At 34.9% G+C, this 18,270-nt stretch overlaps 1 protein-coding gene across 2 annotated transcripts; it reads left to right on the top strand.

Annotated features, from left to right (window-relative positions):
* Window positions 1-407: 407 nt before the first annotated feature.
* On the top strand, window positions 408-14,103 carry LOC141666546 (ATP-dependent DNA helicase homolog RECG1, chloroplastic/mitochondrial). Of its 2 annotated transcripts, none has more exons than XM_074472603.1 (18): window positions 408-509; window positions 1,271-1,359; window positions 2,906-2,988; window positions 3,112-3,247; window positions 3,580-4,275; window positions 4,370-4,482; window positions 4,731-4,965; window positions 5,541-5,704; window positions 6,634-6,715; window positions 7,619-7,708; window positions 8,126-8,359; window positions 8,835-8,906; window positions 9,663-9,815; window positions 9,883-10,026; window positions 11,789-11,944; window positions 12,196-12,279; window positions 13,065-13,637; window positions 13,857-14,103. In XM_074472603.1, exons 2-18 carry the CDS (start codon window positions 1,321-1,323, stop codon window positions 13,947-13,949), a joined length of 3,147 nt encoding a protein of 1,048 aa, XP_074328704.1. In that variant the 5' UTR covers window positions 408-509; window positions 1,271-1,320; the 3' UTR covers window positions 13,950-14,103. The 2 variants fall into 2 exon arrangements, with proteins under 2 accessions (XP_074328704.1, XP_074328705.1); XM_074472604.1 differs by lacking the exon at window positions 408-509 and adding an exon at window positions 1,514-1,592 and having other exon boundaries at window positions 564-1,359.
* Window positions 14,104-18,270: the final 4,167 nt, after the last annotated feature.

Below are 18,270 nucleotides of genomic sequence, written 5' to 3'. Positions count from 1 at the left end.
AAATTTTACACCATTTTAATGTAGAAATCATAAAAAAAAACCTGATACATATATCGGATTCGGAGGTGCCGTTGGAGCATTGCTGCATCAGCAAACTTAAGATTTGTTGAAGGTCACTTTATCTGGAATCCAGTCTGATGATCTATTTCTTGAGCAAAAATACCCTCTGTCTTATAAAACAAAAAATGAAAAATTTACATGTTAGTAATTCATAAACAAATATCTATTTTTTCATACTTTAAGAAGTAAAAAAAACTGTCAAAAAAAACTAATTGATAGTAGATACATAATACTGAAACTGATATCTCAAGGTTAAATTCAGAAGTTGAAATTATATCCTTTTTTTTTATCAGAAAAAAACTGAAATAATTTAATATTTAAGTCTAAAAATTCTAAATGAAGCAAAGAGAGGAATGTCAAGTCTCCCCCATTCACATAAAAATCTCTCCCGCCTATATTAATTAATTAATATCTCATTTTACAAGCCCTAGCCTCTTCGAATTTACATGGTAAATATCTCATCCCTCATTTTCCTCTTAATTCAGTTATTACAATTTCTCGATTTGCTCCTATAGTTTTTTGCTTACACCGTAACACTGTGTGCTAACTAGTAGTTTATTCGTTTTTGCTTATTGTGTGATTGCGTTACCAGTAGGAGCTTTACTTGATTATAATTCTGTATTTTGCGATTTATCGAAACTCCGTAAACTTATTTAGCTTTTTTGTAATGATATGATTATGTACACTATCAATTTAGATACTCTTTCAAAATTTAGAGCTAATTGTTGATAAATTTGTTATATGTCTGATTGCTGTGTGGTTTTTCGATGAATAACTGCGCGTAAGCCCTTAATCGAAGACTAGTTTTGAATATTATTAGTTTATGTGCTTATGTTTAGTCTACGGTATTGATTAGTGTAAATTGAATATATCGGACATGGTTAAGATATAGGTAGCTCCTTATTAAGGCAAACTTTTATAATTCGGTGAAATATACAAAATGACGTTTGATGTGCACACTTTAGATCTCGGTGTTTTTTTAAGTCCATAAGTTGCTAAGCCTTTAGTTTTGAGTGGAATTTGGAACTGTTGTTGAACATTCCAACTATCCTCTTTCCAAAATATTAGATAACCACACTGCTTATTGCAGATATGATTCAAATTTTTTGAGACTTTTCCTGGTCATTATCTATGATATCATTGATTTTTGTTAAATTTAAATGTAATGGTGTTGTTAAAGTATAACGAGTGTAAAGTGTTTTTCTTATAGGTTGGTTGTGTTATTTCAACAAGCATCTACGCGCAGGAGATCTGTAGTGGATGGCACTGACTGTCTCTGTTGTGCAATCTTGTAGTGTGGTATCCTATTACCTTTAATATATTTTGAATGTTTTTCAGTAGTTTCTGCATTTTGTGGCCAGAAATATAGCTATGAAGGAATAATGTAGTTTTTGGAGAAAAGAAAGGTGAAAAAGGTTTTCCTGAATATACTTGATTGACATATTTAAAAAAGGATGAGCTGACAGTAGTTTTAGTTAGGAAACAGTTGAGGCAGGGCGGGAATAAGGTGCGGGACTAAAGAAGTACTAAAGGTAATTTGTAACTGACAATGATTTGACTTTGTTTTTAGCAAGGACACAGTTGATGCATGACAAGAATGGGAAACACGAATAAAACACAACTAGGGTGATTAATCACGGACCAATCACTACCACTGAGGTTTCCAAACCATAGAAAGAATAAAAGATGATGGATCGCAAGTTCGTAATCCCTAGATGAAGAGATTAACTCTTTACTCTTACTCTTTAGTAGTTCAATTCTTTAAGTTATGTGGGATATTACGTGACTTGTATAGGATTGGAAACCTAAAAATAAAGAAATCCTAATTTAGTAAAGCCACATACATCTGGACTTATTACAAATAAACATATAAACATGATGATAAATATTTAGATAGCTGGGCCCTGGATATCAGCTAAAGACATTTTCAATTTTCTCTATGTTTTAAATATCTAATATATTATTTTATAAATATAGAAAGTTAATTTTTATCATCACTTGTGTCTCCCATCAACAATCATCTTTAGGCTTGTAGTAGCCTGTACTTCAAATGTCCATATGTGTTTAATCAGATAAAAAACTATATTGATAATTCATCTGTATTTAGTAGAGAAACATTTTGCATAGGAGACTGGAAAGTATAAAAATAAGAACGTCCTGTTAAAAGTTTCAATTTTTACCCATATTACTTAAAAAAAATAACTTCGATTGAAATTGGTCGTATGCCTATTTAAATGGGAATCAGACAGAAAAAGAAACCATGATTTGATTGTAGAGAGTATTTAGCTAATCAGCTGTCTAATATATTTGAGATGCACTGTACACCTTCCAGAGAAAGGGAGCGATCCTTATCTTTGTGTCCCTTTGGTCTTTAGACACGAGTGTGTTGTGAACAAGAAATCTCACTCAAAAACTACTTGAAATTTAATAAATGTCTTGTAATTCCATCTCCAATCTGTTACGCTCCTTAGCCTATCAAAGCTTTTGAATCTAAAATTGACTCAGCATATAAGTTTCTTGTATTAACAAATTATGTTTCATGAGAGAATCAATAAGTGCCTAAGCATTTGCAAAGGTGATCCAAAGAGGTCTACAGTTTGATCCTCATCTCCCCTCCCTATACCTAAAAGTATATCAACTGGCAACCACAAATAAGAAGTAAATATGGTCAAGGTCACTGGACATGAATAATAGTGCTTTGACTCCCGCCAAATAAAATAAAATAATAGTGTTATTGAGTCTTTGACTGTAACATGAAGTGTATGGGGAGACCTTATTCTTAATCTTCCACCTTACATAGGTTATATCTAAAATAATCAAGTTTGTCGATTTCTTGTATTTGCAGTCTTTCAGTGAGAAATGTCTGAGAAGTGCTATAATATTTGAAGCTGAGAGAGGCTATACAAATGTGTTGGGAAGGAAAATGAGGTGTGTTTTGTTTTTTATCTATGAGCCAAGAATGATATTTAGTAACTTACGTTTTTATGGCTTAAGCTCCATAATCCATACTCAATAGTTGATTATATTAAATTGTTTTGTGCATTATTTCAGGTTTAATAATTTCCTTTTCTCTAAGGTTTCGAAATTGTGCTCTCGATCAAAGCATAAGTTTGCAGAAAGCTTGTTGAAGGAGGTGGGCAGTTATGAGCGGGCAAGCATTACAGATCGATCCAAGCTGCTAAATAAGGTGTGCAGTTCAAGTTTATGAATTTGCACTTTATCGTAGCATCTTTTCTGGGATGCAACAGCTCACGTAGATTTGGGTGGTCTGTTGCTTCACCATATGCCAAATTGAGATGTTTATGCACCCTTTTTTAACGGTGTCACATATATCTACTATTCTACTGCAATCATGCTGTTATAATTAGTTGTGCCTTGTTAAGCTAATTCTATTTGTATGAACAATTTTTTGGCTGTTCTTCCTTCTCTGCTTGTCCTAAGTTTATGTAACTTTCACATCTAGCTTTTGTCCTTTGTAGATACAACTTTCAGTATCAATAACAACTTTATGATTAATAGGTTTCCATCCTGATGGGCTACGGTGATCTAAATGATTTATTTGAGAATGAAAGCGCCTCGACAATATCTGGCATGAACAAGAAAGATGCAGCGGGTGATTTTAATTTTGCACGTAAACGATTTCCTTCAATCATTTTGGGTCAATCTCCAAAGGTGAAGTTGTATGATGAGAACACCTATATTCCTGAAAGGATTGATCTTTTAGCAGGTCAAATTTGTAAGGATTTTTCCCCAACCGCTGTCAGTACAATGTGGGCTAATCCTGATAGTTTCTACGAGGCATGGCCTTCTATGGCCAGCACTCATAATTTAGAATCTCCCTCATCGAATAACGAAGACAATTATAAGTTATCTGCATCTTTGGACTCTCAGACTGTGGAGACCAATTCAGTTTCCGGCAGTAGTGTTACTGGTGAAATATGGCTTTCTCAAGCTGCCAGCCTCCGTGTCGCAAAATCTTCTTCTTCAAGGGACATAACATCTTATACTTCTCCTTTGCAATCCAACTCCCAAACTTTAAAGGTTGAACCTAAATTAGATCCAGAGCCCTTCATTGATGATGCTGGCAGTGGAACTACACTTGAAAACCAGCAAACTACTTCATCAGTTGACTTATTTCTTGACAAACCTATAAGTTTTATTCCAAAATTGAGTAAAAAACAGAGCAGTCAGCTGGAAAATTGTGGTTTACACACGGTGAGGTGATTAGATTTGCAACAATATAGTTTTAGTTTGGGTTTTTTTATTCTAATGAGCGGCTGAAATTTGAAATTTAAATTCAATAATGTAGCTGCGGAAACTGCTTCACCATTTCCCTCGGACCTATGCCGATCTACACGATGCACAGATTGGAATTGAGGATGGGCAGTACTTCAGTTTTGTTGGAAAAGTTTTATCCTCAAGGTGATCAACATCTTCTACATCAAGAAAGGAGATAATATTAACAAATAATAAATATACAATTTTTTTTTTGCTAAACAATAGCTATACAATTTTAATATTAAATACCAAAGAATGGGCTTTTCACATTGTATAACTCTAGTTCATGCTGCTCTAGTTATATATTCTTCTGTTATATAAATGTCATCTTGCATTACAAAAAAATAATTTTTTGAAGAACTAGAATAAATTTTTGATTTTGAATAATGCAGGGGAGTGAGGGCTAGTTTTACCTTGTCTTTTCTTGAGGTCGTGGTAGGCTGTGAGATTACGGAGATTGATTCAACTTCTGAGCAGTACACTGATGAAATCGAGTACAAAAGAAAGAAAACTGTTTACCTACATTTAATGAAATTTTTCCGTGGGACTCGTTTCACATTTCAGCCATTTCTCAAAAGTCTTCAGGCTAAGCATAAGGAGGGAGAAATTGTCTGTGTCAGTGGTAAGGTCAGTAGTTATATGTTACCTTTTCAGGAAAATAGAATGTAATGATGAGGATAAAAAAATGGCAATTAGGTTATAGTCTCCTTCCAACCCCATACTTTTTTTTGTGAAATCCTTCCAACCCTATGCTAAGTACAGAATGTTGGTACTTTTGTCTTTCATATATGCTTTCTGTTGAATTTATTGCATTAATTTGTTATTAAACATGCTAAGACAAGAGCTTTAAAAGGGCAAATACACATGAATTTTATAATAGATCGGTGTTACCTAAAAAATTCTATAAAAAAATCCATATCCATTACATATCATTACCATGTTATCTATCCTCAAAATTCCATCCTTGTTTACCTGCCTATCAATTCATATGCTTCAAGATCAAAAAAGTTGGATTGGTGTTAGTCTATAGATATATAATCTTCATACAAACTTCTGCATTTGGTTTTGTAGTATTATAAATCTATACTTTCTCAGTCCTCCCTCCATTTGTTTTTGTGTTCAATTAGTTTACTTCATGTTTTATTTATCTGGGGGTAATATTTGGTGTGACCACTTTCCTGAATGATGAATTTTTGATCTAGGTGAGGTCTATGCATGCCAAAGACCACTACGAGATGAGGGAATATAATATGGATGTGATTCCAGATGGGAATGCCTCGTGTGCTTCTGGAACAGAAAGACCATATCCGATCTACCCTTCTAAGGGTGGCATAAACCCGAATATTCTTAAAAATATAATCTCAAGGTTTGTTTATCGAACTTTTAGTAAATCAATTACTTAAATTAGTTCATGCACAGCGTTGTGTGGACTTCATTCTTTCCTATGATAGGATTCTTCTCTAGCTGTCTTGAAATCAAAGTTGTTTCTTGATTATTTTCTTGCTTTCAAGAGTCATTTACTGAGATTCAGATGTAAAATTGGCTGGGTGAATTGTTCTTTTGGGGTAAATACTGATTGTTACAGGATGCCCCCGCATAACTTCCCGCAGTATTTCCGATACAATCGGTTTTTTTTCCGAACTTTACTCTTAGCGACTCCTATATTCGAAGCAATATGTTGTCTAATTAGACTACGAATTACAAATTTCTGGAAAAGCTCTATTGCTATTTCACGGGGCAATCCGCATTGATGTAATGAAAGTGAGGGGCCCACGACAGTGACAGAACACCCTGAATAATCAACCCGTTTTCCAAGCAAAGTCTCGCAAAATCTTCCCTCTTTGCCTTCAATTACATGTATCATCAATATCAATAAAAGATGGCACTTGTTTTATTATGTGGTGTGATATGATATAATATTGTAATCATATAAGAGAATGACACAGTTCACTCGAAAGTGCAGAATTCCATCTTCTCATAATTTCCAACTTCTCTCTGTTGTTTTTGTTTCTTATTTAATAAGAGACTGATGAAGACTCAAACATACTAGTAAAATATAAAGTTGGTTGCAACTGAACTTTAAAATTTTTACTGATTACAATGTTAGATATGTGCCATTTCGTGAATTACCGATGTCAGTAATAAGTTATGCATTTCATGCAACATATAGCTGCCATTAGGGACTGACTTGAGATTTTTTTGTTCTTAAAATAAATAATGTGGCGTATATTGTTACAAATTATTCTTCTCTTTTAATGTTCTTAAAACTCAGTCATCTCAATTGTGCATATGCAGAGTGCTACCTGTCTTGCCTGGAAATATTGATCCTATTCCAAGGAATATTACTGAGGAATTTGGACTTGTACCCCTCCGGGATGTAAGTGTAAACTTTGTAGAAGATGAAACTACGTAGCAGTTTGTTGTTATTTTTTAATTTTTAGTTGTTATGTTGATAAGCGTGGTTATTTGATTTAAACAAGACAGCAGAAGCCCAAGAGGTATCCGCCTAAGAGGCAAACAATTTTGAGTCCTGCTACACCCTAAATATTTCTCTTTATATATACTAATCAAATGCAAGATGCTCGTTGAAATATAAGAAACTTATTTTCACTTCTATAATTAAATTAAAATCAAATATGTGATAACAAGTCAACAAGCAGAGCAACAGATAATTTATTTTTTTTAATTTGGTAATTTGTATGTTAGTGGCAATTTATTTTTATGTTTTATATCCAAGGAGTTTGACTAATTTCATAGATTGATAAAAAAAATCTGAATATGAAATGACTTTGGTATTTTGTGTTGCTAATCTTAAATTGTAATTGGCTACTATGTGGATTTTTAAAAGACTAAAGTCTCTATGACAATGGAGTAATACTTAGTTGAATGTTGACAATCTAATAATTGCTAGGCACTTTTTGTATGATATGTTGATACCGCGAACCTATTAAAAGAAATCGACGTAGTTCTTACAATAATATTGGTGTGAAGTACTTTATGTCAGTTCTATTTGTGATTAGCATATAAAAAATGTGCATGGAGGGTTTCCTGTCTACCTAAGTGGTTAAAATTTAGCATCATACGTTATACTTCAAGGCTTTTACATATTGGTAAAAGCAATCAAGTGAAGAATATAATAACTGCGTTAGTGTATGATATGTAACAAATGGCCTGCTGAAATTTATAATATATGTGTAGTGTTATATCACTTTTTCAACATCCATCCAGCATTAGAAGATGGACTTTATGTGATCTTCATGTCTTATTATTTCCAATGCAGGCTTATCTTGGTATACACCAGCCAGAGAACATAGACATGGCCGATTCAGCTCGCAGAAGGCTTATCTTTGACGACTTCTTTTATCTTCAGGTGATTGAATTATTAATGTTGAAATGGGGAAAATTCACTTTTATAGTTTTGATACCATCTTCAAGTCAATCTGCACAATTATTATGTATCATAATTCATACATGTGCATGCAATTTAATATATGGATTTATTTTATTTTATTTTATTTTTGTGATTTATAATGACGATCTAAGCAAGCTATGATCGCCCAGATTGTTTGTGCTTTATCTGTTCCTGTAGATTGGCATGTAGCATCAGGTTCATGCATCAACTTGTTGCTGCTAATTATAATTTCTTGAACTCTGTTGCAAGCTTACATCATTTAGACTTTTGATGTTCGCATCTAAATCTCTACAATATTATTGTCACTAATATCTTAACCACCTTTTCCAACCATTAAGTCGAAATGCTTACGACTATACTATCAATATTTAACAGTTAGGACGTCTTTTCCAAATGCTTGAAGGACTTGGTACACAAATAGAAAAGGACAAATTACTTGACAAGTACAGGAAGCCTGAAGTGAATGCGGTTTTTGCTGAGGACTGGTGCAATCTTACCAAGCATTTTTTGAGGGCTCTTCCGTATTCACTTACACGTAGTCAACTGAATGCCGCTTCAGAAATTATCTGGGACCTCAAGCGGCAAATTCCTATGTATCGACTTTTGCAGGTCTTGATTTATTTTTTTACTCGTGTTTTTAATCATTCTCATCTTTCATTTTAGTATAAAATTTTTTGATGGGCATGTCATATGTGGGTGTGTATATATGTTCTTGTTGTTAGAAGTTCAGGGTAATAGCCTCTCGTGTTTGAATGATCTATATATAGTAATGGAGATTGTTCCATGATTAGCTGTCAGTCTGTCACATGTCAAATTTGTTTGATCTTTGTCCCGCCTTTTACATCAAAATGCTAATAAAAGAGCACAGCTGCATACTAAATGATGTGGTAAAAGGTGTCGGTTGGTTGGTCGAGTTTGAGCATATCTATATAGTTTGAGAGATGATTGATATTTCAGATTTTGTCATTGATATATTGTAATTGGTTGACCACATACTGGTCTACATTGTAAAGTAAAATAATACTTGTTTAGCTGTACGCATATGTGCTCTTCCTAAGTTGTAGAACTCATTGTATGTTCTCAGGGTGATGTGGGATGTGGGAAAACTGTGGTGGCTTTCTTGGCATGCATGGAAGTCATTGCCTCAGGTTTTCAGGTTTATCGTCTTCAACCTTGATATCTATTGTCTCTACTGTCAAGGATTGTACTTCATATGAGTTCATCGTCATTTTTTCTTCTTGTTATCACTTGCAATGTATGGAATCGTATATAGACTGTTTTGCAAAAAAATATTTAATGCATAATATCCCTTCCTTCCATCCGTTTCACCATCTTCTACTAAGGCTGTGTTGAGTTTGAAGGAACATAAAGAATGAAAGCAATAACATGTGGATAAAACTAGAGGTGGAAGTGAGAGTGAAAGAGGTGATAGTGAAAAATATTATATATGATAAGGGTTTTATTGAGTGTAAGAATTTAATTGTATTATTAATTTATTCACTTTAAATATAGATGAGTGAAGGCTAGTTTAAATTGATAGATCTGGATGAAAAGGAGTGTATATGATGCATAAATGTACATAAAAATAATTTTGAATTATCATTCTGTACCAACCTACGTAGCTCGTATAATAAGTTCATTCCTTCCAGTTTTTAAGTAGGATTGGTTCTTTTGTCCCACTCAAACTTTTTCACAATCTTGATCATAATTTATAACACTCCATTTAGGATCTTGTCCATTCTCCTCTCCATCAACCCCTATTACACCTCTTACTTATTTTCATAAATTTTCATTCTATGCCCACCCTTTGTAATTTCTCAAGTGAACACAAGCTTTGGATTTTAATGTGTATGGTATATAATTGATATAAAGCTCTTATTTAAATTAGACTTCTATATTTTCCGATTTGTAGGCTGCTTTCATGGTTCCCACTGAGTTGCTTGCGGTCCAGCACTATGAGCACCTTCTTAGTTTGCTAGAGGATATGGGGGATGAGCATGACAAACCTTCTGTTGCTCTGCTGACAGGGTCCACCCCATCAAAACAGTCACGGCTAATTCGTGAGGCATGTCCCCAGTATCTCATTAGTCTGCTGTTACAGTTATGATTAATATGTCATCTTTGATTAACAGGGTCTGCGAGCTGGTGACATCTCGTTGGTCATTGGAACTCACAGTTTGATTGCAGAAAAAGTAGAGTTCTCAGCTTTGCGCATTGCTGTGGTGGACGAACAACACCGTTTTGGTGTGATTCAGAGAGGGAGGTTCAATAGCAAGGTGCGTTTGTTTCTATTGCCTCGAGGAATATCTAAGCCTTTAAAAACCCCTCGACTTCCATTTCCCTATCCCCAGCACAGATAAAAATAAAAAGGAAAATGAGGGTGAAGATTTTTTAGCTTGGAAGTAATATATAATGGAAGCAAGAGAAATGCAAGTTTTTGCATAATATATTTGATTTGGAGAAATATTTGTTTATCCTTGTGGCATGCATTAATCATGGGTGATGATTTAAAGATTCTGATGGTGTTTTGTGGAAGTAAAAAATGAGCTTTTTTTTAAATCTTGCTTCAGTTTAACGTTTCAGATTTTTTTTATGTCCAGAAGATATAAATAATGTTGCCTTCTAGAGAGAACACTCTTTTATAAAGAACACTAGGGAACACGATCATCACCCTTTGTTTTTTATAGAAAAATGAATGCTTAAAGATTAAAATGAAAGAATTTAAAAACAATTTCACTTAACATATTGAATTTAATGTATTATCTCTTAAAGAAATTTAAAATCAAAATGTTATAGAATCTAACATTTGATATACGTTTTTGTCATAATAAGATGTTACATTATTAGGTAAAGCCTAGTTTTTGTTAATTATATACAAGATGAAATGTATCTTGGGGTGGGTTGAGTGACACCCTAAACTGTGTGCCTGCTAGTATTTTTTTTTTTGTGGTTAATAATATAACAAGGCTGTGAATAATTTTCTGCCCCAAATGTTAAAATATTTTCCTTTTTAACTTTCTGAAGAGCTCTCATTTGCTGTAGTTTCTGGTCACCATGAACAATATCCCTGCTAGAAGCACCTACTATAGAAGCCTTTTGAGAAGCCAAACTTATCTTAATATTGGAGCCAATTAATTTGTTAGGGAAAATCATACTGTCAGTTTCTTAATTCTTTAGAGAATTGCTGATAAAAACACCTATTTACAGTGTTTCCAGTCTTTCCTTCTGCTGTAATTGACCTAAAAAGCAAATGTTTCTGAGAACTATGCCAGGCCCACACTTTTGTAAAATCTTGTAGAGTCATGTTATAAGTCCATAATTGGGTTGTTTAAGGACAGTGCTTAATATCCTACACATCTTTGACACAATTGGAACTTCATGCGACCACAAACTTGTTACATCCCAGATTGGAAAATAAGCTTATATAGATGCCTATGAAAGCTTTGTCCAGGTGTATTTAAGTAGGTACCCTTTTGGATTGAGTTGTGGTTTATTGTTGTATAGGCGTTAATGCGTAGGGGTTTAAGAATTTTGAGTTTCGGCGTTATTGATGATATTAAAGCCCGCCAGGCCTAAGTCCTGTGAATTGGAGCTTGAGGTGTTAGAAATGTGTTTGTTATTTTGGAACAAACAGAAAATATAAATCTTCAATTTGTCAACCTATCAACTGTAAATAGATTATGTACTTGTGTTTTGTGAAGTATGATAGTGTTGGAGACTACTTCCAGTAGAATGCAATAAAGTTGTAGTTCCAAAGTATTTTAATTAATTCTTATCACCCAAGACCAGATCTTGATAGTTAGTTGCTCAAAGACCCCAAAATTATTTCTGACTATTTAACCATGAGGGGTGCTTGATAATATATTTTGAAGGGTGCCAATCACGAGGGGTGCTCAATAATATACTTTGAAGGATGTTTAACTTTTTTGCCAGAAGTAGTTGATGAGAGTTATTGTAGTATTAGTATCCTTGTGTGACATATGAATATATGTTTTACTATATTATTAACTTACTTACTCACACATTAATATTTTGCAGTTATATTTTAACTCTTTGAGTTCGACACTAGCAGGGAATGATTCAAGTGCCTCTCCCAAGGCCGAGTATATGGCTCCTCATATTCTTGCTATGTCGGCCACCCCAATTCCAAGGACACTTGCTCTGGCCTTGTATGGCGATATGTCCTTGACCCAAGTATGTATAACTTGTTATAATGTATAAATCTCAAAGATACATGTATGCTGTTGAAGCATGCTGGCTCAAATTGTTTGCATGGTGTTATTGTTGGTCTTAAAGATATTGATCTGTGTAGCAAAACATGTACTATGAAACGTTGCTGTTACTAGAAACTTGATTAACTTAACCAATATGTTTATTGATTTAATTGTTTTTTTGTATATATATTTTATTCTTAAGTGTTGACTGACAATTTCTTGAAATCACAGATCACTGACTTGCCTCCTGGAAGGATACCTATCGAGACATGTATTATTGAAGGGAATGAATCTGGCTTTTCGAAGGTCTACCAGGTCAGTTTATGCCTTCTGCGATGAGAAACACTAATATCAACTTCTTTAAAAGCATTGTACCGATATATACTTGTATTAAATTAATAGTTAATTAGTCAAGCTCAAACCACTACTTTTTGAAGCAAAATCAGGCCAGTGCATTGACCTGTACAAAATGGCTTGAGTCATGGAACAATGGTTTAGCCATTAACTGGTGTCCTTTATTGACTGTATCGGTTGTTTGATCAACCAGGTATAGAGGTAGATTTAGTCTTGAACTCCCCCCTCCAGTCAGCTTTTTTTTTACTTGCATTTTCCCAAAGTTTTTTTTTGCTAAATTATTTTCCTAAAGATTTAGTGCTGAAAATCCCATGCACGTAGTGACGACTGATGACTCCAATAATTTCTCAAAAACTAAGAAGTTAATTGATCCTTGTATAGTTATCCATGTTTCTGTTCTTCACTTATTGACTAATGCTTGCCGGTTCCGTGAAAATTAGTCTATACAGTTATCAGCAGTAGTTGTTTCGTACTTGCAAATGTAATTACCTTTTTTGTCTTTTGTTCAAGTATGATCAACTGGGTCACTGGCTAACTAATAATGGAAATGCATGATACTGAGATTTACTGCTTTATGCAACATTGAAATTTGAACATAAAGCAACACAAACTTATATACCTATATTTAATGTGCTAAATTCTAGAGGATATATTTTTATATTGGTGAAGCAGCTTCTTTGTATAAAAGTCTTTTTAAACTCCATTAATTTTGTTCTTATCTGACGCAAGGATCTTTAATACGACAGATTATGTTAGATGAACTAAAAGCAGGAGGAAAAATATATTTGGTGTATCCGGTAATTGAGCTCTCTGAGCAGCTGCCTCAACTTCGTGCTGCTTCAGCTGATTTTGAAACTATATCTAGTAAGTTTACAGATTATAACTGTGGGCTTCTGCACGGGAAAATGAAAAGTGACGAGAAAGATGAAGCATTGAGACGTTTTAGATCTGGTGAAACTCATATACTGCTAGCTACACAAGTTATTGAGATTGGTGTGGATGTTCCAGATGCATCTATGATGGTCGTTATGAATGCTGAAAGATTTGGAATGGCCCAGTTGCACCAACTTAGAGGACGAGTAGGTCGTGGAGTGAGGAAATCAAAATGTATATTAGTAGCATCTACCATCAGTAGCTTAAGTCGGTTAAAGGTGCTTGAAAGCTCGCAAGATGGTTTTCACCTAGCAAACATGGATCTTGTTCTTCGCGGACCTGGTGACTTGCTTGGTAAGAAACAATCAGGACACCTTCCAGATTTTCCTATTGCCAGACTGGAGATAGATGGGAATATTCTACAAGATGCACATGTTGCCGCCTTGGTAACTTTCCCCTTTTTTTCTCTGTAAACTTATTAGTAACCAGTTCAAAACCCTTCATCTATTATTAATGTTTTGAGTAATAAATGCGACTGATAGTTCTTGAAGCCAAATGCTTTCTTGATTGCATTACCAACTTATTTCACACTTTATATCACATTTTATGGAAATGATGCATTTTCATTTAAGTGTTTTGTTCAATTTTTTTTCCCATATGTGCAGAGAACTTTAGGCATGTCCCATGATTTGGAGAAATTCCCTGAGCTTAAAGCGGAGCTAAGCATGAGACAACCACTTTGCATTCTTGGTGATTAAGAATTTAGGATAAGATGTGACTTTTTGCCTCTCCGTCTGAAGAGGGTCTCTATGTCGGATTAAGGTACATTTGTGTTTTTGAATATAAAAAGGAAGAAGGAAAGAAGACTGAAAACAACTTTACACTTGAAGTTAAAGTCTTGCAGTTCGTGAATATGTGTTGTGTTTTTTAATCTTTATTACTTATCCTGTATAGCTGATGCCCCTCCAGCAGTTCTTTTTTAAAATTTTATATAAATTTGTAAATTATCAGAAGCTTTGGTCTTTGCAAAAACAAGTAAAAATGTTCTGTTTGGGTTTATAAAATAAATTAGTCAAAAATGTTGATATGCAAAGAGACGATAATGGAACCATTTAGATAATTTATTTTGTTTCTGGATTTCCCTAATCGTGGACATGCGACAGTATTAGCCTCTACTCCCATTAAGATTAGTGTCCGGTTAGAGATTCGCTCTTACTCCCTGATAACATATTTTAGTTCTATTTAAACAGCGATACTAGGCGAGTTTTCAAAATGTGGAAGAATGATGTATAATTTTTCTATATGCATGTTCTTAACAGTACTCTGGGTTTGAACGGCAGTTGGTTTAATAATGGGATGTAATCTCAGACAAAAACTCGTTGACATGTTTTTTAGGCTCAGTGTCTTGAGAGAGTGGTTACATGGAATGTTTAATTTTCCTGCCAGGACATTGTTTTCCCTGTTGCACACTGCCATTTTCTTAGGTAAGTTCACCAATAAACAATGTTAGCAGACAATGTTTGGATAACCTATATAAATGTCAATAATGAGTAGGAAGTTTAAGGCAAAATCAAAGACAATCCAATTCATTCATTGCTATTCTAGTTGAAACTTCACTATCTTGCATATAGTCAAATTAGTTTGTCATATACCTATGCATAAAAAAGAAGCTGGTTACAGGAAACCTCATTAGTATACCATGAACAGATGACACACTGTACATACAATGGGGCTTGCATGATCCTGGAGCTTTACCAAAAGGACAACATAATTTATTAGGGCTGTTACATGGAAAATGATTTAACTGTTTAAACGAAGCCTCCTTTGTATGGCACGAACATAAAACAATGGGGCTTACATGAGCTTTAAAGCTTTAGCACAAAGACAACATGATTAATTAGGGTTGTTGCATAAACTCCCTTACAACCAAACACTTGTATGAATTTCCCACCCGACTACAACTCAACAATATCACATGCTCCGTACATTTATCTGTGTTTAGTACAGTACAATTTGTCCAAATTTCCTGGCTTTAAACCTACCCCTCTATAATTGTATTTCTTATCCAAATTTGTGTTTGAAGCAGAAGCTCGACATGTTCCCCAAGTCCCATTAAATATGCACCCTATTGTCAATTGCATTACAATCACAACACACTCGTAGAGAAGAGTTTATATAGTTCTACTATGGAAAATTTCTATTATCACGCCTCACAGTTTTTTTGCTAATTAATTAAACATGTATATGTTATGAGTCGAACGCTTAACATGTCGTAAGGGGATAAGAGCTCAATCAATGCAGCAACGTTTTGTTGGTTACGCCTCATAGTTGGGCATGCTTAAATGAGATTAATGTAAATATTATAACATGGAGGCTAACAATTCAGCTCTTGTTTAAAGAGAAATTTATTGCTTCTCAAGGATATGAAAAAACGAACTTGTGATGCTAGTGTGGTGGTCTATTCACTTATGTTGACGACAACTATATTACTTGGGAAATCATATCATTTTTCAAAGATCATTTACATTGAATGTAGACTAAGTATAAATAGATATGCACATTGTACACACATTGTAGGAAAGTATCCAAGAAGATGTGATAATGGGCAGTATACAAAACTTAGCTGTGTTTTGGGACTATATGTATATGGGATGTGAATTCGAGGAAAAGAGAAGATGAGATATGGTCCAATCTGATGAGAGGAATGTTCTTTCTTCACATGGTGGGACTTTGGTTTAAGTTCTTTTTTATATATATGTCCATCAGAATCCCCCGCTAGCACGAAGTCTAAATCTCGTTAACCAATTGCTTGCAATTCCAACAAATTCCTGTGCGCATGGTTTTCTATATGGCCTCGAACTAGACTACTAGTTTTATAAAGTGTAAATGGGTAATCAAACTCAGATATATTGTGCCACATATTAGAAAGAGCAGAGGGTATAATAATGCTACTCACAAGATAGTTATCGTCAATAAATTACGGACCACCGTATTTAAAATTTGTAGTAGTGTTGAACTCGAGATCTAATTGTCAAGGAACTCGTTGCTCTAAAATCTCAAAGTATTAGAGAATGATCATTTTCAGGATCTTATTATTCTAACACTCCTCCTCACTCGAAAGCCCATTTATGGGTTGAAGAGTGGATCACGGGCGTCCATCTTTGAGGCATAAATTTGTCTTTCGTGTCCCTCATAAATTGTGAGAAATGTTAGGGGTGGCAGGGATCAAATCTGAGTCCTCTGTCATCCTGAAATCTGATACCATGTCAGTTATTGAGTAATTCCCCTTGACCTCCTTGTATTATATTTCAGAACTATATATATACACCAAGGAAATCTTGGTTGTAATTACAGAAGATATCCTTGTTGTAATTACTAGAGATTTGTATAACTGTCCTAGATTATTGCTTAGATGCCCTTTTGTAATTACAAAGATTACAATAATATCACTGAACATCAATCAAGCAATGATTTACATAATTATATTTACTATCACACCCTCTCAGTCGAAGCAGAGGAGGGACGAACAGTGAGACTGGAACAAAATTCTGTGAACAAGGAGGAAGGTACACCTTTGGTGATCATATCAGCATATTGAGATGAGGAAGGAACATGCAGAACACGAACCTCGACCAACAGAAACCTTTTCACGTACAAAATGGATGTCCATCTCAACGTGTTTAGTACGTTGGTGCTGCACATGATTGCATGACAAATAAATTGCACTGACATTATCACAGTAAACCAAAGTTGCTTTTTGGATGTGTTGGTGTAGCTCGAGTAGTAAATTCCTGATTCAGGAGGTCTCTGCAACAGTGTTGGCAACACCTAGATATTCTGCCTCGGCAGAGGAGCGGGACAACGTTGGTTGTCGTTTAGAGGACCAGGAGATCAAATTGTTACCCAATAACACACAGTACCCAGGTGGAATGACGAGTGCTAGGGCACCCGCCCCAATCAACGTCAGAGTATGCTATCAAGTCAGGGGAGGATGAACCTGAAAGATGGAGGCTGTACTCAAGAGTTCCCTTAATATATCCGAGAATACGTTTCATGGCAGCAAGGTGGGGCTCTCGCGGGGCGTGCATGAATAAGCAAATTTGTTGAACAGCGTAACTAAGGTCAGGTCGATTGAATGTCAAATACTGAAGGGCACCGGCAAGGCTCCGATAAGAAGATGGTTCAGATACTGGGTCCCCTAAATCAGCACTTAGCTTGTTCTTGGTATCAACAGGTGTCTGAATTGGTTAACAATTATCCATCTTAGCCATGCGAAGAATATCCTCAGCGTACTTCTGCTGAGAAAGAAACATTTAATCATCCGTTCTATGAACTGAAATACCCAAAAAGTAACTTAGTGGCCCCAAATCAGTCATAGAGAACTCTAAACTCAAAGTGGAGATGATATTTTGAATGAATGCTGGAGAAAAGCCAGTGACGATAACATCATCTACATACACAAGAAGATATGCAGTATCACCCCCATGCTTGTAGATGAACAAAAAATTGTCACATTTACTGCTTACAAAACCCATCTTTATAATAAATGTGAAAAATCGTTGATACCAACAACGTGGAGCCAGTTTTAGACCATATAAAGGCTTCCAGAGTAGACATACATGTGACGGGAATAAAGGGTCAACAAATCCCGGAGGTTAATGCATGTAGACAGTTTCTTTCAAATCCTCGTGTAGAAAGGAATTTTTGACGTCAAGTTGACGAATTTGCCAAGATTGAGAGAGGGCAAGACTAAGTACAGTTCGAACAGTGGCTGGTTTCACAACTGGACTAAAATTCTCATCACAGTAAACCCCAACCTCTTGAGATCGACCATTAACCACCAAACGAGCCTTATAGCATTGCAAGTTGCCATTAGAATCAAACTTATGCTTAAACAACCACATACACCGAATAATATTAGAATTAGTAGGCAGGGGGACCAAATCCTAAGTACCATTTTTAATCAATGCATTATATTCCTCTTGTATGACGGCATTCCAATTAGGGTCTTCAGGGGCACTAAGATGGGAGCGAGGCAAGGGAGAGAGAGAGAGAGAACTGGTGCGTAGATTATATTGG

The sequence above is a fragment of the Apium graveolens genome, chromosome 6, assembly GCF_009905375.1.
Source record: "Apium graveolens cultivar Ventura chromosome 6, ASM990537v1, whole genome shotgun sequence".
In the NCBI taxonomy this organism is placed as follows: domain Eukaryota; kingdom Viridiplantae; phylum Streptophyta; class Magnoliopsida; order Apiales; family Apiaceae; genus Apium; species Apium graveolens.
This window is presented reverse-complemented; position numbering and strand designations above follow the sequence as displayed.